Raw genomic sequence first — 24,540 nt, forward strand, 5'->3', positions numbered from 1 at the left:
TGTCTCTACCTCAGCCCGGGTTCTCTGGTGCAAACTACAGCTAAATGAGATTGTCTTCCTTTTAGGCAGGCCCATTGAGGGGCTGGCCCCAGGGACTGAGAGTTTCTGTATTGAACTTCTAAGGAGCCTCAAAACTTGGACGGCTCACTGTAGCTGCGGTGTTCTGGAGTCCATGGGATCAGAACCAAAGTCCTGCTGGGGCACTCATTAGCCGTGTGCCCCACTTTTCTGCTATCTGTTTGGGTAGGACGTCATGGGTGCTTCCTGAAGGCCAGTTCCACTACCAGGCCCCACATGGACCCGGTTTGAGAAGTGGAAGGCTAGGTCTCACAAGGCCTGGCAAGTGTGCCGATCACAGGGGTCAGTCTCCGCCAAAGTCCAACCCATCCTGAGCAAGCAAGAGCTCACACCTCCCAGACTTCCTCAACTCACAGCTCTGAGGCTGCTTTAGGGTGGGCCATCCAGCTAACGCTGGTACCTAGCTCACAGCCTCAGGTCGTGGCTTTTGAGGATAACACAACCCAAACCCTGGTGTGAAGGGGACAGAAGGGCTGCAAATGGGAAAACAGTCTAGAGAAGGCTGGGAAAACGTGAGAAAGGGATTAGTTGAGAAAACGGTGAAGACCCCTGTCCAAGGTACACATACATAGTCTAGTGTGTGCTGGTGTCCCTCCAACCTGCGTGCTTCCCCTCCAACGGCTCAGAAAAGAATGCCTTTGTTGCCACCCACAGATGTGGTAGTCTGCTCTGGCTATGCACCCCCCCCCCCCAGCCAGAAAGACTCTAAAGGCTTTGACCTTGGTAGCCTGGTTGCTGCTCATGAAGAAGATGCTGTCATTTTTGGATGCCATATCCTGGGGGATCAGAAGAGCGCCCCTCTGGTCTCCACTGCTCCAGAAGGCAGCTCCAGGTGCATCAGGCAGAGCGAGTTCCTGACGGGTCTCCCTCTCCATCTCTGGAACTTCTGCTGGTCAGGGCAGGCAGGGGTGAGGGCAGGGCGGAGTGGGCTGGGGTTAATGTGGGACAGGGCAGGAGTCAGGCTGAGCCCATTAGTAACTGGCATCAGGCCTGCGTTTATTTGGGCCTAGGGGTTGTGTTATTAGGAGGTTATGGCTGAAGCCAAGATCGGGCTGAGGGTGGACTTGGGGGAAAGGTGGAGTTCAGGAGTGCTGGGATGAGGTCAACCCAGGCTGAGGTACGGAGGGGCCAGGTGTGCTGTTGAGCTGAGAGCACTCACCTTTCTGCTGCATCAGAAGCTGATAGAGATGGCCCATAGCTTCTAGACTCAAGCACTGGATGGTCCTGTCCGAGTCCTGGCACAGGATCCCCAGCATGGCCACCAGCTGCCCCATCCTCCTGAAGTTCTCCTTGGTCTATGTAGAGAGCATGGCGTTGATGGTGGGCCCACCTACAGCATCCCACTGGCTGCTCGGGAACCCCACCAGAGGCCTCCACCAGAGGATCCCTTGAATTGCATGGCAGGGTTCAGGTTAGGCAAAATATAGGGACTTGACTCCAAAACTTGGTAATCAAGAGAAAAGAATGGGGGTAATGTAATAAGAAAAATAAACAAAACAAAACAAAAAACAAAAACAACAACAACAACAAAAACCGCATAAAACTGCATGAACAGAGTGTCAAGGTCTTAGGACAGGATCCAACTGTGACCTCGTAGTACACTATCTGGCTTCTGCTCCAGCCCCTCTCTTGGTTTTTCGAGACGGGGTTTCTCTGTGTAGCCCTGGCTGTCCTGGAACTGGCTCTGTAGGGCAAGCTGGCCTCAAACTCGCAGAGATCCACCTTTAATCCCGAGTGCTGGGGTTAAAGGCCTGCGGCACTACGCCTGGCCATCTGGCTTCTCTTACCCTGAGCTCAATTCTGGAACCAATAAAACCATTTACAAAATAAGTAGGCACTCTGTGGACCATAGTTACATTTTTAAAAAAGATTTATCTTTCTTTTATCTTTCATGTGTATGAGTGTTTTGCCTGCATGTGTATATCTGTGTGCCATGTGTGTGCCTGGTGCTGGCAGAGGCCAGAAGAGGGTGCCTGATCTCATGGAACTGGAGTTACAGAGGATTGTAAGCCACCATGGGGATGCTGGGAATTCTGTAAGAGCAGCCAGTGCTTTTGACCGCTGGGCCACTTCTCCAGACCCCATAGTCATATCGGATCACATTAAAACGTGATTTGTCTTCATTGTGGAGTCTTTTTTTTTTTTTTCCCGGCTCAATCCCAGAAAATTAAATTTTAAAAAATTTATTTACTCCATTAAAAATAAAAGAACAAAGAGGGGATATTATTTAGACTCCCTTGTCATGGAGTTCATCAGACAGCAGGATGTTCAGGGTCACCCTGAACTAGAGGCAGGGGCCGAAGGTGTTCTTTTAAGCAAGAGGCTCCACCCTTTGATTAGGGAGCTGGGGTGGTGAGGCGCTGGGGCGATGGAGCTTACTTCGAGGCAGCGTTTACAGTGCAGGAATTTGAAGAGTATCATGCATCTGTGCACAGCCCGCTGTCTCTCATGAGCCTTCTCCGATGCCAGCCAGACATACAGGTGCTGCAGGGTGGGTGGAGTCAAGCGCTGGGTCAGACCCCCAGAAACGGCCGTCCGTGCCCACCCCTCGGCAAGGCTCCTTGTTCTTCACCACTGTCCCCTGTCAGCCCCAGTCTCTAGAGCCACCCTTCACAACTGGCCACTTCCCGCGCAGCAGAAACGGTCCCTCCCCCATAAACTCCCAACCTGCCGTGTGCCGGATGCCCCTTCCTAGAGCTTTCTGCCATGCGTGCAAACAGAGGGTGGGCACTGATTTTAGATCACGGCACAGCTGAGAGGGGTGTGTGGTCAGCTGATCTAGACACAGGATATTTGGAGATGGAGTGACTCAGGAATGGGTGGGGAAACCATTGTGACTCCCGCTGGTAGAAGCCATTGCCACTTGGGCACAGTCCTAGACTGGCATGCTATCTTATTGCTTAGGGGCTCCCTTGCCTGTGTGCTCCTTCCTGACGCTCCTGCTTCTGCTCGTGGCTTCTTGATGTGGCCCTGCCCTTGCTTGACTGAGCCTCACCATAGCCCCTCACCCCTCACCAGGCTCCAGTGGGCAGAGTTACCTCTACTCTGACCGACTGAGCTGGCTCCTGCCTCTTCTTGGCTCCAGCCCCTTCTTATGCATCCTTCTCTTCTCAGGAGTGGCTATGGTTTCCTTTCAGGGCTCCTTAGGAACTCCCATTGGCCCTGACCGATGGCCTGGATGGAGCTGGCCTCTCCACTGGGCCTAGGCCATGCTACTAGCCCCTCACTATCTGCAGAGTGGTCTCCCTCCCATGGACACCTAGTGGGCAGATGAGGGGGTTTGGGGGACCCATGCCCTTGTGCTGTGGGATGTCCTGTATGCTGTGAATATAGGTTGCTATGATTGATGGATAAATAAAACGGTGATTGGCCAGTAGCCAGGCAGGAAGGATAGTGTAGGTGGGACAAGGAGAGAGGAGAATGCTGGGTAGAAGAAAGCTGGGTCAGGAGTCGCCAGCCACCAACATGTCAGATACCAGTAAGTCATGAGGCACGTGGCAAGGTATAGATTTATAGAAATGGGTTAATTTAAGATATAAGAACTAGATAGCAAGAAGCCTGCCACGGCCATACCGTTTATAAGTAATACAAGTCTCTGTGTATTTGCTTGGGTCTGAGCAGCTGTGGGGCTGGCGGGTGAGAGATATTTGTCCTGACCGTGGGCCAGGCAGGACCAGGAAAACTTCAGCTACACCCTGGGGGGACACTGTGCCATGGGCACAGGTGATAGGGGAAGCCACTTTCAACAGATCCCTTTCTGATCAGGCTGATTGATGTTTTCCCATCTGCTCCAGATGTTCCAAACTTCTAGGCATGGGAGGCCTACTGGCCAGGTCTCCCTTTCTGTGGAGTACCCTCTTGGGGACTCTCAGGCCAGAGCTGTGTACCCCTGTCCCGTCCCCAGCCGCCTGCAGCCCTCACCGACAACAGGAAGTACAGCTCATTGACGGTGGGGTTCTGCATCATGAAACACTGTAACATGTGGTCCACCGCTTCCATGGTCTGGCTGTATAATCCCTGTGGAAGGGAGGAGGTCAGCCAGGTCCTGTAGGGACGAGGCCCAAGACTGCTGCAGTATCCAATGGCACCCACTTTCTGCATGTCCCCAGGCCAGATTCACGAAACTGACAGAGCTCATTGCCGTATTTGCAAGGGAGCTTGCCACACAGGCATGGAGACTGGCCAGAAAGGCCCTGGGAACCCACCCAATTGAGTTTACCAAAGGGAACACTCAGTCCCAGCAGGGTTGGCTCCATAGACATGTAGACATGTGACCAGGCCTGACTTGCTCCAGGACTCCAGGAAGTGATGCTGGAGGTAATGGGCTGTATTTTCATCCTGAAAAATCTCAGTAAATTTTAATTTCATTATTTACTTAGCATGTATGTATGTGTGTGTGTGCATACATGCGTGCATGCTGCAGCACGTGTGTGGAGATCAGAGGACACCTTTCAGGAGTTTGTTCTCTCTTACTGTGGGTTCTGGGATCCAACTCAGGTCATTGGGCTTGAGCGGCAAGTGCTTTTGCACACTAGCATCTCATCGGTCCTCTTATTAAAAGTTTTTTTTCTTTTTTTCTTTTTTTTTTTTTTTTTTTTTAAGGGTCTGGGTCTATACCTCTTCCTGGCCCTGCATACTATATAGCTGATGTGATTTCTGAGGCTCATATAAGCACCCTCAACAGTGTTTGCTGCTGACATGTTTAGGTGTGTGTGTGTGTGTGTGTGTGTGTGTGTGTGTGTGTGTGTGTGTGTGTGTCACAGAAACACTCAACCAGTCTCTCATGAGGTCATCAGGAGCTCAGGCCATTTGCTATTCGGTGACCTGGATGACTTCATTTCTTAGGCCAGTGTTCCTCCACAGGGGTGACAGGCAGCCAGTCCCATGTGGCAGGGCAGGAGCCAGATGGAGTGGGAACAGACAGGAGCTGGATCAATGCTCCTGGCTCCCAGTGCTGACACTCAGTCCTTGGTTGCATTGCCTGCAGAGTCAAGGAGTCTTCTAGTCACCGGGTGCTTTGTAAGATGTTGAGGCAGATGCTCCTCCTCCTCCTCCCCTGTTACCACCTGTCCCACAGTGCTTGTCTGTCCAGATGCAGCCTGGACCCAGCTTCGCAGATGTATAATACGAGGAGGGGCCCTGGGGTCGGGTTCAGATATTGGCATTCCCACTGTCAACTTTATTCTCCTGAGATGTGTACCCGTTGCCCCCCAGTCACTGTGGGAAGGTGGGGAGGGTCCACAGATGGCCTGGTGCCCCTGGCACTCACTTCACGAAGCTGTCCTGCCTTTTGCGGCTGTCACATGGGGCTGGGACTATGTCTGACAATTTCATGCGCCCTCTGGTGGTAGCTACGAGGCATGGCCAGCATCTTTCCGGCAGGGCCAGCTTAGTATTTACAGGTGAGACCTGATAGTGACCCAGGCAGAGAGGTGTGGTGAAATGGAGCCTACCCTGCAAGGATGGTCACTTCATAAGTCATCTTAGTGTGACAGGACCAATCCCTGCAATATCAGGGAACTCATCCCTTCCAAAGAGCCATCTTCTTCTCTTCTGTGAATTCCTTGGGTGGCCATGGGGCTTGGAGGGAGGGAAACACAGTGGTGAGTGCCTCTGTGTTTCCTATTCTACATGGATTTTAGGTCAGCAAGGAGAACATGCATATACCATTATGTACAGAGCTGCTGAACAGGCACACACCAGGTAAGCCACCTACCTTAGCACGGACCAAATGATGATAATGGGCCATGCCCCAGGTGGGCAAATGAGTCTTTAGGCAACTATGCAGGGCCTCCGCCATGCTTGTGGAGTGGCCAGACCATGTTCCCCACCCTGCCACACACAGAAGACTGAGCCTCACGTCCTGCCCTGGGGTGTGCAGGCTGTACCTGGATGTTGGGTGGTTCCAGGAAGAGACAGCTGTGCTTCTCCAGGGCATCCAGCAGTGGCAGGGCAAAGATGCTGCGGAAGCAGACGGAGAGGAGCCGGGACTTCTTGTCCACATCCATGGGTGGCCTCAGGGCACTGTTGGGAGGGTGAGGGATCCTGAGGGCCTGGGACCGGGAAGGCAGCGGTCAGGGCTCAGACACCCCCTTGTATCTCTTCCTGACAGTGCAGACCGTACAGCCTTTTGCTTCTCACAGGGGTTCCTGTACACACCCACCTCTCCAGTCTACTACTGGTCCGTCAACCCAAGCACGTGCCGGCTGAGGGCCGTTGAAAGTGCCGTTCCTGCAGCCAGATACCTGCAGGGCTCACTGACTCATCCACGCACGACTTTGTTTAACAGTCCCCTTTCAGCCAACTTGAGTCAGCCTCAGATCATGCCCTGGACTCTAGCAAAGCACCAGGCTTATAGGACCACTCCATGCCTCAGTACTCGACCAGCTGTCAATCAGCCTCTTTTACGCAGTGCCGGGGCTCCTACACTTCTCTGCCTGGCGAGGATGTCACATTCCTCCCAATCTCACTTCCTGCTTCAGTCTCTTCCAGCACCTGTCCCAGCCCTATGTGTGGTATGCATCCCATTTCCAGGGTCGTGCTTGGAGAACGGGGGTGTTTGTTATTGGCTTCCAGCTGGGTCCTAAGAGACCTGACAGTCCCCAAGCACCCAGGGATCAACAATGACTGTGCATTGGGTGTGTATGCAGTGAGGGCCAGCTCCGTTTGCCACCCTGCCAAGCGTCATGTGGATTGCCTGCTATGGTCTGAGAGCAGGCAACTCTGATCTCCCTGGTCTAACCTCCTCCCTTATCTGTGGGTGGAGAGATAAACAGGGGCCTGCATCCCCAACTCTGGGGCTCTTGAGCTCTCTGGACCCAGCTTTATTCCCTTTCCCTGGAGCTTGGCTAGGGCTAGACACAGCTCCCTTTTGGCCTCCATCTAGATGCTTCTTTCCTCGGGGAGGAAGTCAGCTTCCTGTGTGGAGTAGCTGTGCTCAGGGTAAATGTTCCAGCCCCCTTCCCGCCGCCCCCTGTGACCTGCGAGGTGGCTCAGCTCCAAGCTCTGACCAGCAGGGCCTTGATGTATGACTCGCTTCCACCTTGTCCAGCTAGCCTCTCGGGCCGGGAGCTGCTTTTTTTGGGGGGGCCAAGGCAGTCCCCATAGGCTGTAACCTACCTAAGGCTGGCGACAATGTGGATGGCCTGCTGGCGGATGCTGGTGAGCAGTGTGTCTTGCGGCTCTTTCTCCATTAGTGTCTGTAAAGCCACAGGAGAAGGTGCAGAGGTCCAGGCCTCGCTGACTCCACCTCTGATACCAAATCTTACCAAATCTTAGCCCTACCTCAGAATTTCAGCACCCTAGGCAGCTCGGGCAACGATGCTGTCTGTCTTTATCCACATGGTAGTGAGACCTGGTCCCCCCCTTAGAGAGCCAGCATGGCCTCTGAAATTGGACAGGCCAGGTTTGAGTCCTAGCTGCCTCTCCCTCCCTGGACTAGCTCCAGGTTGCTCCGACTCTTGCTTCCTTCGAAATTATTCCACTTTGCTGTTGGGTCCCAGGCAGGGGACAGGAGCCACCCTGTCGTAATCAATGCCCTTTGACCCTGACACTACTGCCCGGTCTTTCGTGCATGTCCCACTGTCCCAAAGGATCTATCTAGGAAGCCAAGATCCTAAGTGATTGGTCTGGGACCCGAGCCAAGAAAGCATGCAGAATGGAGTGTGCTAGCCTTTCTGGGCCTCAGTGGCATTGGCTGCAACGTGGGCATACCTGGTCTGCTGAGGGTCCCAGCAAGATTCAAGTAACCTGGGGGACATGGAGTATTTCGGATGGGCTGAGGGAGGGGGCTTCCTATGCCTGGAGAAGCTGCTGGTCTGAGGGAGGGGCTCTGCCTAGGAGGGCTGCCCATGCCCAAAGCGCTGGCACGTACCGTCAGGCATTCCAGGAGCTCGCTAGTCTGGGAGAACTCGTAGCTGTGGGCACCTTCACTCCGGCTGATGGCCCCCACCAGCATCATGATGGCCGTAAGGAAGCTTTGTTTCAGGGTCTCATCCTGTGTAGGTCAGGCCCCAGGGCACAGATAAGGCTGAGAGCCCAGGAGCTTATGGGAGAGAGCAAGAAGGGAGGGCCAAGGCCACCATCTCCAGGTGCAGTTGGGTCAGGGTGAGAGGGATGTGGCAAAGACGACTGACTGGTCTGGGAGCTCATGAGTGGCGTTTACTTTAGGAAGGGGCACAGGCTCTTGTTTTAAACACGTGAATTCTGTGAGCCTGGTCAAAACACGAGAGAGGGGCCTGTGAGGGTTTCTGGAGCGGTGGCTACAGCCTTGATGGGTAAGGCTTGTTGCTGGCCCTTGCGGCAACCTGGGCTATGGTGCTCTTTAAGAGGTGGGCATAACCCTGGCCCCTCCGTATCCAACCCCTCCCCAAGTGACAATCCAGCATTTGCTTTGTAAGAGTGCGTGCGTGCGTGCGTGCGTGCGTGCGTGCGTGCGTGCGTGTGTGTGTGTGTGTGTGTGTGTGTGTGTGTGATTCCAGGAGTTGGGAGCATTGGGGAGGTGGGCATAGGCCAAAGGTGGCTTTGGGCCTCTCTGACTCTGGAACCGGGGCAGGGCGGAGCTGGAATCCGGGCTCTGCCGCCGCCGGGGAGGTGCAGGACTGGGGGTGGTGGTGAGTGGGGCAACCTGTACCCAGGAGCTGAAGCGGAAGTAGAAGATCATCCTGGACAAGATGTTGTCCACCCACGGCAGGATGTGGCTCTTGGCCTTGGCTGCCATCTGGCCGTAGGAGAGGAGGATGGTGCTGCCAGCCCATTTCCACCGAAGATCCTCGAGGCTCTGGCCGTGGGGCCGGGTAGGGGTGGATTCGGTGTCAGGCCTTGCCCAGTCGACTTGGGGAGTGGTGAGAGGGGCATACCCTGATCCCAGCAAGGTGGGAGAGGGGGGTGTCTAGAGGGTCTTTGTTCACCAAATGAGAACCAAATGAGAAGTGGAAATGGCTTTTTAGGGGGTTGGACTGGTTTTACTGAGACACTTGGTTCTATTGGAACTGGAAGAGTTGGGGTGTCTCCTGTGATAGCCCTTTCCCCACAGCCTGGCACCCCCTTTCTTACTGTATGAGACAGAGTCTGGCACACCATAACCCTTGTGGGCTTCTGGGGGCCTGGGAATATTATGCTCCTTTTCAGAGAGACAGTCACGGGCCAAGTGGAATTTCCTGCTTGGGTGTGGCCCGGAGTCACCTCTCCCCTCAGATGTCACCAGAGTGCTAGCATGGTGATATTATTTATCAGGTGCCAGGTACCCTCTGAGAGTCTGAGGCATGCACCTCGGTTCTGCCACTCGCCAAATGCGAAGACCCGTCGGAGGCCCCTGGCCTTCTCTCTGGGTTGCAGGGTTAACCATGAGCAGACCTGCAAAGAGCGTCCAGAAGCCTCCCCCACCAAGGAACCCCAGTGGCATGGTTCCCAGGCACTGTGTCTCCCAAGGGGGATCATGTAGGGTGCAGTAAAACGGCAGAAGCATGGCATCCCCTCCAGTGTCCACAAGCAGCTCTCAGGCCAAGTGCCTCACTTTTCAAATAAATCCTTGCCTCAGTGACAACCATAACCCTACAGTAGTTACTATGCTTCCCTTCCGGCCGTGTGGGATTTGATGACCCTCCGGCCCCTGGCCCCGAACCCCCAGGAGCCCTGAGTTGATACCTTCAGAGATAAGTTCTGCAGGCTCCACTTGATGGGAGTGCTCCTTCCAAACTGTTCTAGGATGGCCCAGGCGTCATCCAAGTGGCGTACTGCAACCAGTCCCACTGTGAGAGCAATGCCCTGTGGGCAGAGTCCCCTGAGTCTGGGACCTGGACTCAGTGCCTCCCCAGCCCACCAGCAGGGGGCAGGGACTCACACACATTTTAGGATGCACAACTCAGAGCTGAGACACTCCCCATGAGGTGTCTCTTGTGGAGTCAGGTGGGTAGCGTTGTGGAGGAAAGAGGTAGAGAGGAAGGAAGCCTTTGGGGTTGGGTGTCTCTCATGCCAGCTCTGAGCAGACATGCTCAGGAGTAGGAATAAAGATATGTATGAGAAGACAGGGATGAGATTACAGTTTGTGATGGAGTCAGTTCATGCTGTGATCAGGGCTCAGGGTGTGACCAGGATCAGGGCCCAGTTGTGTGATGAGGGCCAGAGATCAAGATGTGACCAAGATGAAGGCTCAGCATGTGACTAGGATTAGAGTCCGTGACCACCATCTGGGCTTAGTATACGACAAGGATCAGGCCTCAGTGTGTGTTCATGGTCAAGCCTCTGACAGTATGATTAAGATTGGAGCCCATGAAGAGGATCAGGGGCTCAGCATATAGTCAGGATGAGGGCCGAGGTTTTGACTAGCATTGGGACTCAGAGTATGACTGGAACGAAAACCCATTGTATGAGAATTATAAAGGATCAGTGTATAGCCAGGATGGGGACTCAGTATGTGACCAGACTCAGGAGAACTCAGTGTATGACCAGGGTCAGGACTTCATATGTGACAGGATTAAAGTTCAGTGTGGGATGGGGATCAGGGGTCTGTCTACGATAGGATCAAGGTTCAGTGTGCGATGAAGATAGGAGCTTAGTGTGTGAGCAGGACCAACGATCAGTGTGTGATGATCACAGTTCAAAGTCAAACCAAGTCGAGGGCTCACTTTGTGACTAGGGACAAGGCTGAGTATGACCAGGGTCTGGGCTCAGTGTGTGATGGAGATCAGGGACAGTAGGTGACCAGTACAAGTCACTTTATGACCAGGATTAGGGCTCAGTGTGTGACCATGTCTAAATCTGTGGTTTGGGCTAGGCAGTTAGATGATCAAAAGAGACTGGGCCCTCACTCCCCCACTCCCTACCCCCCCAGCTTGGGTCCTCACCTCCCCTTGCTTGGGTCGTTACCTCCACCTCCCACCTCCCCCCATCTTGGGCCCTTACCTCCCTTTGCTTAGGCCACTGGTGAGATGTTTCCAAGAGGGTTTTGAGGTGTGTCCTGATGTTGCTGCTGTCCTCCTCAGCTTGAAGGATTAGCCCATAGTAGGTGAACAGGAAGGCCTGGTGGGTTTCAACATCCTGTCCTGACCCACCTGGCTTGAGCTCCTATAGCCAACTTCCCTGCATTTCTTGACCCTACGGCTACCCTTCCCATCTTGCCCCAGGGTGGCCTTAAAACCCAGCCTGTGAGGGAGGGAGATACTTCTAGGCCAGTTGCCCAGGCTTAGCTCCTGCTCCTTTTAGCGCCACCAATTTCTTTCAAGCCCCCCACCCCCCTGTATCCTATGACAGAACCCATGGGCCTGTGTGGTGAACAGGCTGGGGTCCCTGGGGGCAGTGGGCCTACCTTCTCTGGGGTGTGCTCTTGCTGCGTCCGGCTAGACTTGGTAAGGCTCCACAGCAATTCCTTGGACCACACATCTGTGTTCAGGAACGGCACCGACTTTCTGGCCATCTGTGAGCAGGTGGGGCGGGCAGGGATGGAGGCACTCCCCTCAACCCCTAGCTGGAGAGCCCTGACTCCACCCCCTCAACCCCCTATCCCCCGGGTTTCCAGGACTCAGCTCTTTTGCTTATTGGATGGATCTCAGAGACGGGGAACACATTCTTCAAGGTACCCCCAGATGTGTACAGGATACCCACAAGCCTGGGAGGATGTATTCCCAGCATGAGCTGAGGGCTCAGACCAGATATGTCAGTGAAAGTGGCCCTGAGACATGGTGGGCATCATAGGCAGGACTGTTCCATTTGAAGTGTGTTCTCAGTGCCTGGCAGGGTGGCAGCTTGTGGTAGGTGCTCCACTATTTCTTAGTGACATGATTGTTCAAGAATAAATGCAACGTCTTTCTAGATACAGGATTCTTGAAGTCCCTACTCTAACTCAGTAGGTTGGCTATAATTGATGGGATCTTCATTTCCAATGTTCCCAGATTCCATAAGTCAACAAGTCTGAGGTTTTTGTTTCCAACGTTCTTCTGGTGTTAGGGACATCCTCTTAAAACCGCCCCCTCCCCAGTCTTAGAAAATATTGATAAATGTTCAAGGAAGTTTGTTCAATAAACATAAATGAAGTTGAAAGATACCATTGAGAATAAGATGTTCCTTTCCTCTCTTTTGGAATGGTAATGTATATTCTGTGCCATTGTATGTTGGAACTCTGTAATTTGCTTTTTGATTTCACAAAGGTTACAAGTAAGAGATTGCCTTGAGTCTCAGAAGAGACTTTGAACTTTAGACTTTTTGACAGTATTGAGACTGTGAAAAGCTATGGAGTCTTTTGGAGTTGGATTACATTCATTTTGCATTATGATATGGCTACAAGCCTGTGGGGACCAGAAGTGGAATGTGGTGGTTTGAATGACAATTGTCCCCATAGGCTCATATATGTGAATGCTTGGTCCCTAGTTGGTGGAACTATTTAGGAAGGATTAGGAGGTATAGCTCTTTTGGAGGAGGTGTGTCTCTGGGGATGGGCTTTGAGGTTCCAAAAGCCCACACCATTTCCAGTTTTCTCTCTCTTCTGTCTCCTGCTTTTGGACCAGATGTAAGCTTTCAGCTAATGCTCCAGGGCCATGTGTGCCTGCCTGCTGCCATGCACCCCGCCACGATGGTCACAGACCTTCTGAAACTGCATTCTGACCCACAAATCCATGCTTCCCTTTATATGTTGCCTTGGTCATAGTGTCTCTTCACAGCAACTGGAAAGTAACTACGACAACCCATTTGAAAATGACAAAGGGAGCGACATGGGATGAAGGTGGCATAAACTCAACCTGTCGGATAGTTAAGAAGTGGAAAGTGGAGGCTGAGGCTGTGGCTCAGTGGCTAAGGGAGCTTGCTGGGCAAGCTTGAGGACCTGAGTTTGAATCCTCAGCACCCACATCAAAACACAAAACAAACCAAAACAACACAAACAAACAAACAAAGCAGGCACTGCTGCATGTGTCCGTATTCCTAGCACTGGTGGTCGGGGGTCGGGGGGAGTGACACCAGGTGGATTCTGGGAGCTTGCTAGTCAGCCAGCCTTGCTGAAACGGTGAGTTTCGGCTTTAAAGATCCTCAAGACAGTGAGGCAGAAAGCAATAGAGAAAGAGACCTGATGTCCAGATGGACGTGCACACGAACACACTGGTGTAATGTTCCACACATCTCCCCCAAATAAATAGATAACGAATATTAAAGAAATGGAAATTAAAGTAATGCATAACTTGGGCCAAGATTGCATAAAGACCGGATGTATAATGTCATTTCCATCAACTGTGGACCATAGACAATCTGGTCCTGTTAAGTTAAATGGATCTGGGAGATTTCTATTGCATATGTTGTAGTGCCTTTGCTCAGGTTTTTTTTTTTTTTTTTTTTTTGTGTGTGTGTGTGTGTGTGTGTGTGTGTTAGTGGTAATGTAGTGAGACGCTGGTGGGAACAGGCTTATGTGCCACCAGACCTGTCAAACCCGACACACACAATTATGGTGAGGTGTGTAGTCCTTGATCATGATAAATGACTCTGTTGCTGGCTTACGCATCCACTCCTTTGATCATTATTGGAGTATACTTCTTGCTTATAAAAGAAGCCGCTGTACAAGTGTCAGCAGGCAGCAGCCCCACACAGCTTGGGAGTACCGTCTCTTCCGTTCACCAAGGCCCTGTGTGCACAGCACTGAGAATGCCTAGCAGAGCTGTAACTGAACGGAAGCATTCTCTGGTGGCAGGGTGACTGAATTGACAGCTTTTTGTGTGTGTATGTGTGAAAGTTTTGGCAACAGCAGTTAAAAAAAACAATATTGACATCAATTAAACCCTAAAATACATTTGTCTAAGCAACTAAACTTTTAGGAATGTATCCCAAAGAAGTCCTAAACTAGAGACACTGTGAACCCAAGGAGGACTGTCTTGCAGGGCAGAAGACTAACTTAGAGCGCCCCCTGTAGGTAGGGATGTCTGTGTCATCCCTAGCCTTACTTGGTTCGCCCATCACTGGGATGGCAATTGCTCTCCACAGATGGCAGAATCTGATTAAAGCCTGCTTGTCTGGCCTGGGCCCTGCTCTTGGTCCTCTCCCTGCCTTCTAGGATACAGAACAGATGCCAGCTCAATCCCAGAGCACTATGGCTGCTGGGAAGCCTCCAGGTTACCCAGAAGCTGGTGTGTGTGTGTGTGTGTGTGTGTGTGTGTGTGTGTGTGTGTGGTTCCTGCCTTGTCTCCCACTCCCTTTTGTCTGCTCACTGTGTTAGTACCAGAGCTTCTTGTCTGCAATGCAAATTTCAAAATTCAGAAAATTAAATGTTTTCCTCCCTACAGCTCTGCAGTCTCCTCAATGTATGGCCCAGCCTGACCCAAGTGGATGTGGCATGGATTATGGGATTTGTGCATGCAGGACTGTCTCGGCAGCAGAGGCATTGTGGGTGTTTCTGTTTGTGAGTGTGCTATACACTTTGTTCAGAGAAGCCAGGGATTAGACAGGGCAGGCACCACTGCACTTAGAAAAAACTAAATATTTGAAATGTTGAAGCCTATTTATTCCCAATTAATATATATGGACCATATAATATATATGTAATATATTATGTAATATAGAATATGTGCAACATATATTGCATATGTACACATATAGATGTGTAATATATATATATGTATATATATATTACACATGTTGCACACACATATCACACATAAACACACACGAATATATATGGATCAGAGAGGTTGCTTAGTGGTTAAGAGCACTGACTGCTCTTCCAGAAGAACTGGGTTCAGTTCCCAGCACCCACATGGTGGCTCACGACCATCTGTCACTCCAGTTCCAGGGAATTAATTGCCATTTTCTGGTCTCTGAAAATACCACGCACATAGTATACACAAACCTACATGAAGGCAGACCACCCATACACACAAAATAAAAATAAATTAAAAATACATTTAATTGATGATGATGATGATGAATACCAGTGGAATTTCTGGTATTGTATGTATTTATGGTCCTTCGCCGTGTGCTTCTGGGTATCTGATTTTTTTTCACTAAGTGTGAGTATTTCTGAGATCCATCCATGCTGTTGCCTGGACCAGAACTTCATTTTTTTTTAAAGTAGAATTTGGTTGTTTTTGATTGTTTTGAGTTCAGGAGGGTTCTCCTTGTCTGGCTTCCTAAGGTGGACACTGAGTCATGGGTTCAGATCTCCAGCTGGAGACATGGCTCTGCCAGCCCTAGGTGTCTCCATTTTTGAGGCTGGAGCAAGATGACTGCTGTGTACTTTTTGTAGGCATGTGTGGGCTCTGCAGAACTGCACAGGATTCCTCCCGGCAGAACTGGGGGTTTTCTTTGCTGGAAGCAAAACTCGGGGGGAAACCTGAACAAGGCACCCAATGTCCCAAATAGACTCCCCGCCCCCACACCTGCTGAGTCACTGTCTGCTGACTGTGGTGATACCTAACAGGGCCTTGGGATGAAGTGTGGCCCAGTCACCTCTCCCCAGGCCTGGTTGGTGGAGTTCAGACCTGCTTTCCTGTGTCCACTTGCTAGGCAGCCAATGAATAAGTTCTTTACTCTTCTACAAGTATGTCCTTTCAGTGGCTGGCCTGCTCGCTGCAGAGCTGGCAAAACGGGCTTGGCTTGGAGCAGGAAGGTTCCACATAGATTCTCATTTCTTCAGTAGACGCAGGACCACTGAGACCTTCTGTTTCTTCTTGTTCCAGTTCTGATAGTTTGTGTTTTGCAGGGGATCCTTTCATACGCAATGTGTTTGTGCTGTTGTTACTTATTCTTTCCTGAAAGTGACATTTCCCTCTCGTAACCAGTCCAGTGACCTTTCCCAGGAACTTGCTTTCCTTTCTTTGCACTTGCTAGGTAGACCAGGCTAGCCTCATGCATAGGGCATTCCTCCTGCCTCTGCATTCTGAGTGCATTTTTTTCTTCCTTCTGTTGATTTTGGGTTTAGTTTGTTATCCCTTGGTAGTTTCCAACCATGGAGTTTTATACCCTTTTGAATATAAAAAGCGTTTTGTTGCCGGGCGGTGGTGGCGCATGCCTTTAATCTTAGCACTTGGGAGGCAGAGGCAGGTGGATCTCTGTGAGTTTGAGGCCAAACTGGTCTCCAAAGCGAGTTCCAGGAAAGATGCAAAGCATCACAGAGAAACCCTGTCTTGAAAAACCAAAAAAAAAAAAAAAAAAAAAAAAAAAAAGAGCATTTTCTACCTCAGGATGTTCAAATGTGTTTTCATTAACACTCAAAAATATAAAATATTTTCTAATTTAATTTTCCTTCAGATGTCTTTCCCCTACGTTTTACTGAGAAGTGAGTTGTTTGACCTCCAAGCATTTGGAATGTTTTCAGATATATTTTAACACTGACCTCTAGTTTATGTTTTGGTCATAGAAAGTCTTGTTTGGTTTCAGTCCCTTGAAATTTATGGGATGTTGACAGGCAGCCAGCGTGTGGTGGAGGGAGGCAAGTCCTATTCATAGCAGCAAGGGATGCCAATCAGATGAACGTGGCTGGTGATGTCTCTGGTCTTTCAGTCCTCGCTGTTCTGTTACAACCTCCCAACTCACTCCAGCTTCTCTGCCTGCCACAGTGCTGACAACCAACGTCGGGAGTGGGGGGCAGGCCCTTCACAACCGCTTCTAACCCCATTTCACAGAGGAGCAAACCAAGCCGCAGAGAAGCAAAGGAAGTCAGCCCACGCCACACTGTGAGTAGTTGACCTTGGACTTGAACCCAGTACAAGCTGCTCACTTGGGACAGGGTCACAGATAGGCCTGCCCTGAAACTGCTTCTGGTATCGTCACAGTCGACCCCAGCCTCTCTCTGTCCTTTCTAGGTCTTCACTCTGGCCCCTGTGCCCTTTCTGGTCCCCTAAGTGTGAGTGGCAAGAGTTTGTCTGTGTTGAGTGTCTAGTGACCACGATTTAAATCCTGGCTCCTCCAGTGACCTTGGTCAAGCCACCCCTGTCCCTATGCTATGTGCTTATCTCTAAGTGGAAATTCTTTGTCTACAGCCCCTGCCATCCCTATCTCCCTTTCCTCCTTCTCACACCTTTATCTTCCCACCTTTCCTTTCCTCTCTTCCTCCAAGACCACAGCGGGGTCTCCCAGGTGAACTCGCTGTCTCTCCCTCACTGATGTCCCTCAGAAGGTCTGGGGGTAACAGGCTCCCTCTGTACCTGGGACAGTAGCTCTTTCCAGCTCTCTCTGTCTTCTTTCTTGAGAAGCTCCTCTGTGGGAGAAGCGGGTGGGTTACAGGCCAGGTCTCACACGTCCCTCAGACACCAGCCTACTCCTGCCCGGTGGGATCCACCGGGAACAGGGTAGGGTAGGACAGTCTCCAGGAGGAAGAACGTGAGCTGGCGTGGGGATCAGGGTCCAGAGAGCTGGGCTGGAACCTTGGCACTCCCTGCATGCTGTGCCCAGGCAGGCTGCCTGCCTTCTCTGAACCTTGTTTTCCACTAGCAAATGGAGGGGCCCTTTGAAGCATGGCCCTTTGGGGTGTGCTGTGGTCCTTCCAAGTATGGGAAAATAAGGCTGGGAAGGAACACTTTGTGGGGCTCAAAAAGCCTTTTGGGAAATTTGGAAATTCTACCATGTAGGAAGAAGGTCTTGCTTTGGGGTCCCTCTGCATTGGAAGGGACCCCACCCAGTCTACTAGTTTGAAGAAGGATAGGGTAAGCTAAACAAGATTCTGCTTGGTCCCAGGCTTGAGCACAAAATCTCCAGAACATCTTTGGAGCACCGACCCCTCCCCTCTGCCTGAACTTGTCAGCTGTTGACCTGATGCTCCGAAGGCCTGGCTAGATGTGGCTCATACTGGCTGCCTCTTACAGGAAGCCCTCTGGGTAGCCCTACAGTGGCCTTCTGGGTAGCTGGTCCCCTGTCACAGGCTAGCATCTTCCAACCTGGGCAGTTATAAGGGTAGTATATGCTTGTGAAAAGAATGAATGAATGAATGAGAGCAGGGAGAAGCTAGTGGTCCAAGTTAAGGCAGCCTGAGTGACCCTGGCCATCAACACTACTTCTTTGAGCTGGGATTCTCATCTTCCTTGTGTGGCCAAGGGAGGGGGCCAATGAAACAGCCACTATATGGGAGGGTCAAGGCAGAGTGGCATCTTCTCACGGTCTGGGCCAACTCCTGGACCAACAGCAATGTGAATCTATCAGACAGTGGTGTAGAGGCCCTTTCCTCCTCCGTGGGAAGGTCCCTAGCGCGGCCAGGGCTGCTGAAGGCTCATGGGGCATGGAGCTCAGGGCTGCTAAGAGGACTAGCCAGACTGCAGGGCCTTAGGGTTGCAGCCTGCACGGCCCATGTGTAGCTATGGCCATGGGGAGGGGTGGTCCCAGAGGCCCTTCACAGTCTCCTTCCATTGCCAGGCCCCGAACCCGTCCTATGGCAGCACATACCTTGAGAGGACAGGACGCCCATCACAAACAACAGACTGCGGTGTGGGAAGACCCCCGTCAGGAGCTCCGTTTCCAAGTGCTTGGCCACTGCTGGCCACGAATGCCGACAGAGGGCCAGTAAGACATTGCTGGCTGCATCTTGGTATATGTCATCTAGTTCCTGGGCCGGGGAGGAAGCGTGGTCAGGGTGAGAGGGGACAGATGGGACAGGGTGAGAGTGGCATGTACCAATCGAGCTGGGCAGTTCCGTATGTATTGCCTTTACCAAGCCATCTTTTGGATAGAACACAGGCTAAGGGAGCCTGAGATGGGCTGTCTTCTGATGCTGGACTAGAGCCTTGAACACAAGCACTGTTTTTGCTCCCCACCCCTTGCTACCCCTTTCTCTTTGCCTGGAGCTCCAATCCCACTTGCTCTATCCAAATCTTAGTCCATTTTTAAAGCCCACTCCCAGGCCCGTGTTCAGGATGTCATTCATAGGGCCTCTGGCTAAAGTCACTTTTCCCATGGAGCTTAGGCAGCTTAGGACACCATCCTCTCTAATTCTCTGTCACCATGAGTTTTGACCAGAGGTCACGTTTCTACCCCAAGACCTCGGCCTGGACAGTCAACGTGTGTAGGGCTCCACAACAGAGACCAGACAACCAGCTCCCTGTCTGCTTCACGAGGGTCATTGCCACACAAGTGTGTGCTGTGATTTGCAGAACCTGTTCCTACCCACTCAGGGTGCTGTTGGGTGGGGCTGGAGAGAGGCCAGTGCAGCTGGGCACAGCTGCCTGTATGCATTTGATGGCTGGGCAGCATCTGTAGGGGTAGATGTCTGAGGTCCCCCCTCCCACTTTCCTGTGATGCAGGAAATTGTCCTATGAAATCAATATACCACTTACAGCTTATTACAGACGCGGCTATGAGAGCCTCTTTGTTAACTCACTGGATTGAATCTGATTTTGCGATTAAAAAAAAAAAACCCACACAGAAGTCCCTCCTCTAAAACTATATTTAGGAGATTAAAAAGAGGGAGCAACAGCAATCATGTTCTGGAAGCCGGGAGCTGAAGGACAAGGGAACGGAAAACACAGGGCTATGCTAGCAGCAGAGGGCACACACTGGGCGCCATCTCCTCCATTTGGAGGGAAGGGGTGGTCCTGGCTCCCTAACCTTTGGAACTGGGCTGGCAGTGAAGAATCTGGAAGACGAGTCACACTGGGCAGAGCTCTGGATGTGACAGGGACAAAAACCACTCAACCTGCCACCCAGTCCAACGGAGAGACAGCTGCGTGGGGAAGCCAGAGGCTGAACACAAAAACGTCAGGTTAAACTCTCTGAGGGCCAGGGCGCCAGCGCAGGTGGCAAAGTACTCACTGTGGAAAGTGCAAGGCCCCGAGTTCAAGTCACAGTCCCCCACATAAAAAACAGGGTGTGGTGAGGCATGCTTGTAATCCCAATTCTAGGGAGGCAGGGAGGGGTGGATTCCTACAATTGGCTGGTCAACCTGCCTTTCCTAATCAGTGACCTCCAAGTCCCAGTGAGAGATAAGTGTTTCAAGGAACACTGTGTCCTCCTGAAGAATGCCACCCGAGGTTGACCTGTGGCCTCTAAGTCACACACATGGGCACCTGCAAACAGGTGAACATGGACTCATGCTAAACCAAGAGTAAAGACTGATGTAATCAGAACAAGAAGAGGTCGTGGTATCCCTGAATGCTACAATCAGTGCGTGGTGTGACAACAGACACCTTTTGTTTTTATCCCCGGGTCCTTGCTCACAGGCCCCTTCCCCCAAGGTAGGGCACAAAATCTAGAATTATCTTTCAGGGCCTGGGCAGCTTTCTGCTGCTGTGATAAACACCATGACCAAAGCACTTGGGGGAGGAAAGGGTTAATTTCACCTTGTAGGTTACAGTCTGCCATGGAGGAAAGCCAAAGCAGGAATTCAAGGCAGGAGCTTGAAACAGAAACCGTGGAAAAATACTGCTTATTGGCCCTCTCCGAGGTTCACAGTCAGCTACCTTACTTCCATAGCCCAGGCCCACCTGCCTAGGTATGGTGCTGCCCAAAGTAGGCTAGGCTCTCCCACATCTGTTGGCAATCCAGAAAATGCCCCCACAGACATGCACATAGGCCAGTCTGATGGAAGCAGTTCTTCAGTTGAGGGTCCCTGTTCCCAGGTGTGCCAAGTTAACAGCAAGGATGAATCATCACATTCCCCAAGGCAGGCTGCAGAAATCCTCGTTTTCCCCTGCCCTTTTGTCTTGGAGCACAGAGACCCTCGGACCTGCCTTGTCCCACGGTGGGTCATAAGATCCACCTTATTACAGAGAGTTCTTGCCCAATGCCCTGGAGGGAGGAATGCTGCACACACACACACACACACACACACACACACACACACACACACACACACACACACGATTGAGCGTAGAGGCCGGGAAGCACCTGAGCAGACAGCCCTTGATGCTTCCCAAGTCAGACCATTGCATGAAATAGAGTCTGTGGTGATGTATTGTGCACCCTAATAAATTTGCCTGAGGATCGGAGGACAGAGCCAGCCACTAGATTAGACATAGAGGTCCGGCAGCGGTGGCTCACACCTTTAATCACAGCACCTGAGATCTCATGCCTTTACTTGGGAAACACACACAGCCTTTAATCCCATGAAGTAATATGGTAGGGCAGAGAAAGGTATATAAGGCGTGAGGAAACAGGAACTCACTCTCTGGAGGCTGAGGATTTCGTAGAGGTAAGAGCAAGTGGCTGGCTGTTCTGCTTCTCTGATCTTTCAGCTTTCACCCTGATCTCTGGCTCTGAGTGTTTTATTTTATTTTATTAAAAGACCATCTAAGATGTGAACAACAAGAGTCTGCGTCTGCACAGGAACCAGAAATGTCAGAGTTCACAGAGCTTCCTCGATAGCTCAACACAGAGAAGTTTCTGGAGATTGGGAGTACCTGGAAAGGGCAGGGACGCTTCCTTCCTTCCCCACACCTCTCTTTACTCATTCTCACCTGGATGCTTTGCAGTAGCTTTTGTAACAAATGAATCTTTCCCAGGGAGAGTCTTCCCCTGAGTTCCCTTAGCTGCTTGAGGAGAGGACGTGAGGGTGAGGAGGTGGCTGTGGGAGTCCTGATCTGTGACTGTTGGCCAGGGGGCCGGGCATGACAGCTGGAGTTGTGACAATATCTAACGGGGAGGGGGGGCAGGCAGCCTGGGGGCTGAGCCCCAGCCTGTGGAAATGGAGGCCACCTCTAGATAGAGAGTGTCAGGGCCTCCTTGGTTCAGGGGATGCCCTGCTGGTGGCTACAGCCACAGAGCTGCTTGATGTTGGAGCCACCCACGCCTCTCCAAGGTCACAGGCTCCCTCGGTGACTGAAGTGAGAAAGTGCAGACAGGATGTCGGGTTTTTCCCAACACTCAGGGAGAAATTTTGTGAAAAAAAAAAAAAAATCAAGATCTCTTGAAAATTAGACTTCTGACTAAGGTGACATGTTAGAAGCCACCCGTGTGTGACTGTGAATGAAAGGTGTCACAGTGACAGAAGGTGGATTTCATTCCAAAGAGGAAGAGAGAGGAGCAGCAGGATTCCTGAGAGAAAGGATGGAGAAAGAAGCTGTACAGGGAAACGGGAATGAGCCTTAGTCCGCGCTCTGGCCCTCCTCCCCCAGAGGGGGCTGCAAAACCTCATGTATGTTTGTTACAAAATTTGCCAAGAGGTCACAAGAGTTGGAGGCTGGGGAGATGGCTCAGCACTTAAGAGCGCATACTGCTCTTGCAGAGGGTCCACGGGTCAGCTCCCGGAATTCATGCTGGGCAGCTCACAGCCACCTGTCACTCTAGCTTTAGGGATCCAGCGCCCTCTTCTGGCCTCCTTGGGCACCTACACACACACACACACACACACACACACACTTAACAAATTAAAATAAGTCTTTAAAAATTATTAGTGTGTGCGCATGGGCACATGTGCCAAGATATGCGTGTAGAGGTCAGAGGACAGTTTTGTGGAGCTGGCTCTCTAGTCCACCTCTATGTAGGCTCCAGAAATAAAACTCAGATCTCTAGGTTTTTTTACGTTTTAAAAGTGTTTGCATTTTTCAACCCCCTTGACCTTTATCTAATGTTATTTAAAAATTGCTCTTTCTTGTTCAGATTTTTATCCCTTGCTCCCTCCTTCTTCCTCATCTTCTTTGCCTTATTTTCTTTTATTTAACCTTCCTTTCTCCCTTTCCTGTCCCCTTCCTTTGTTTCATTCTTTATTGTTATTATGTACATACTTTATTGTCTGCTTTAATCATTTGACGTTCACTGCTTACTCTAGCTACACCATTTTTGCCATTTTCTTTTCTAGGGTTATTGGTGGCGTGGCCGTTTGCTTTAATTGATTTTTCACTGTGTTTCCTTATCTGGTTTGGTGTCGCTGCTGTTGTAGTAGTTCGTTTTCTCTTCTCTGAGTGGTACCTGGGATTAAACCCTCAAAGAGAAAAGCTGGGAAGACTCCAAAATTGGAAGAGACAAATACCCCAACAGATGAGCAAATCACAGCTCAGAAACATAGGAAACGTGAGAAAGCAAAGCATTGTAACTCCTCCAAAAGACCATGCCTCTTCAACTCCTAAATCAAAGATATGGAAATAGTTAATATGCCAAACTATTAATCAAAAAATATTAAGTGTCATCAAAGTGGATTCACACAGGCAGATCAAGAAGTAAGAAGGCACCTGAGAACCTGGGCAGGAAAGTCAGCAACACTGAAGAGGAGTTCAACAAGAAAGCTGAACGTCTGAAAGCAACCAACAAAACACCAGCCGAACAGAAATGCTGGAAACAAAAAACTGAGTGTATCCCATAGAGCACAGTGAAAAGGAAGAACCACCAATAGACTAGGGCAAGTAGTAGAAAAAATATTAGGAATTTAACACGAGGTGGAGGAGGTATTATATTCAGAGAAAATAAAAGGAACAATTAAGTATGGCCACAGCTTGTGGGAATTCTGAGGCACAGCCACAAAACCAAATATGAGAACCGGTGGGTGGGAAAAAGGCCAGGATATGGAAGGCACAAAAAACCTATTCAGTGAGAAATATAGCAGAAAACTCCCAAATCCAGGGAAAGAGAGGGCATCCACGAACAAGAGTAATGTAGAACTCCAAATAACATGCCTAGGAAAGACTAACTCAGCGCCATTATAGTTAAAAAGCCAGGACTACAGAACAAAGATACAATGCTGGACACTCAAGAGAAAAATGCCAACTGACACCAGACTTCTCAGGGCAGAAGCTTCAAGCCCTCTTTTAAGCTCTGAGAGTAAGTAACTGCCAACCAAGGTTACCGTGCCCACCAATTTTACCTTTAAAAATCAATGGAGAAATAAAGACTTTCCAACATAACCACAAACCAAAGGAATTCAATGACTACCAGGCAGTGTTGCAGAAGATACTTAAAGAAGGGGAAGAAAGATAGTCACAGATCCAGGAGCTCAGAACAGAGTGAGTTTCATCAAAGAAACAGATGAACGAATGAGAAGTAGGAAATGATCAAACCTGCCCAGCTCAGTAAACAAGTGAAGCTCTGAAATGAATAAGGGAGAAGAAAATAACACTGTCTAAACCGAACACAATGACAAAAACCCAACTGTAGGAATCAGCAAATATGTCTCAACAAACTAAGTATAAATGGTCTCAATTCTCTAACTAAAAGACACAGACTTGCTGATTGGATTTACAACATGACTGAGTTATTGCCTATAAGAAACATACTCTTCCTAAAGACAATGCAAGCCAAGTTGAGAACACTGACAAGTGTTTAGAGTTCACATTACAGGTAAGTCAATCCTGGCAGGAGAGCTTGCAAAAACCAGAGCTATTGACTTCCTTTTGCTGGCAATTATTTTTATGTATATGTGAATGATACTACTTTAGGAAATACTAAATTCATCAATTCTTTTATTATTATTATTATTATTATTATTATTATTATTATTATTTAGTGAAAGTCATAAAGGGGAGATTTATTCAACATAACCACACGAGAAGAGCAATTCCATTCAGTTATTTTTTTTTCCCCTGAGACAGAGTTTCTCTGTGTAACCCTGATTGTGCTTGAACTTGTTCACAGGGA

At 50.4% G+C, this 24,540-nt stretch overlaps 1 protein-coding gene across 13 annotated transcripts in view; it reads right to left on the bottom strand.

The window, feature by feature from the left end:
• The window catches only part of LOC102903238 (maestro heat-like repeat family member 5), a 71,145-nt gene that overhangs the window by 24,342 nt on the left and 22,263 nt on the right, over window positions 1-24,540 (bottom strand). For 5 of the 13 annotated variants that reach the window (XM_042264729.2, XM_076556064.1, XM_042264730.2 and 2 more), the window contains exons 5-17: window positions 18,427-18,586; window positions 17,196-17,248; window positions 11,384-11,491; window positions 10,981-11,097; window positions 9,724-9,843; window positions 8,711-8,857; window positions 7,952-8,074; window positions 7,198-7,277; window positions 5,967-6,102; window positions 4,000-4,095; window positions 2,458-2,562; window positions 1,238-1,373; window positions 798-967 (exon numbers count right to left, since the gene is read on the bottom strand). In XM_042264729.2, coding sequence (XP_042120663.2) covers window positions 798-967; window positions 1,238-1,373; window positions 2,458-2,562; window positions 4,000-4,095; window positions 5,967-6,102; window positions 7,198-7,277; window positions 7,952-8,074; window positions 8,711-8,857; window positions 9,724-9,843; window positions 10,981-11,097; window positions 11,384-11,491; window positions 17,196-17,248; window positions 18,427-18,586 — 1,551 coding nt within the window. The remainder of the gene's footprint in view (window positions 1-797; window positions 968-1,237; window positions 1,374-2,457; window positions 2,563-3,999; window positions 4,096-5,966; window positions 6,103-7,197; window positions 7,278-7,951; window positions 8,075-8,710; window positions 8,858-9,723; window positions 9,844-10,980; window positions 11,098-11,383; window positions 11,492-17,195; window positions 17,249-18,426; window positions 18,587-24,540) is intronic. The other 8 variants (XM_076556062.1, XM_076556065.1, XM_076556063.1 and 5 more) reach the window with 3 other exon arrangements.

This window comes from Peromyscus maniculatus, chromosome 20, assembly GCF_049852395.1.
Source record: "Peromyscus maniculatus bairdii isolate BWxNUB_F1_BW_parent chromosome 20, HU_Pman_BW_mat_3.1, whole genome shotgun sequence".
In the NCBI taxonomy this organism is placed as follows: Eukaryota; Metazoa; Chordata; class Mammalia; order Rodentia; family Cricetidae; genus Peromyscus; species Peromyscus maniculatus.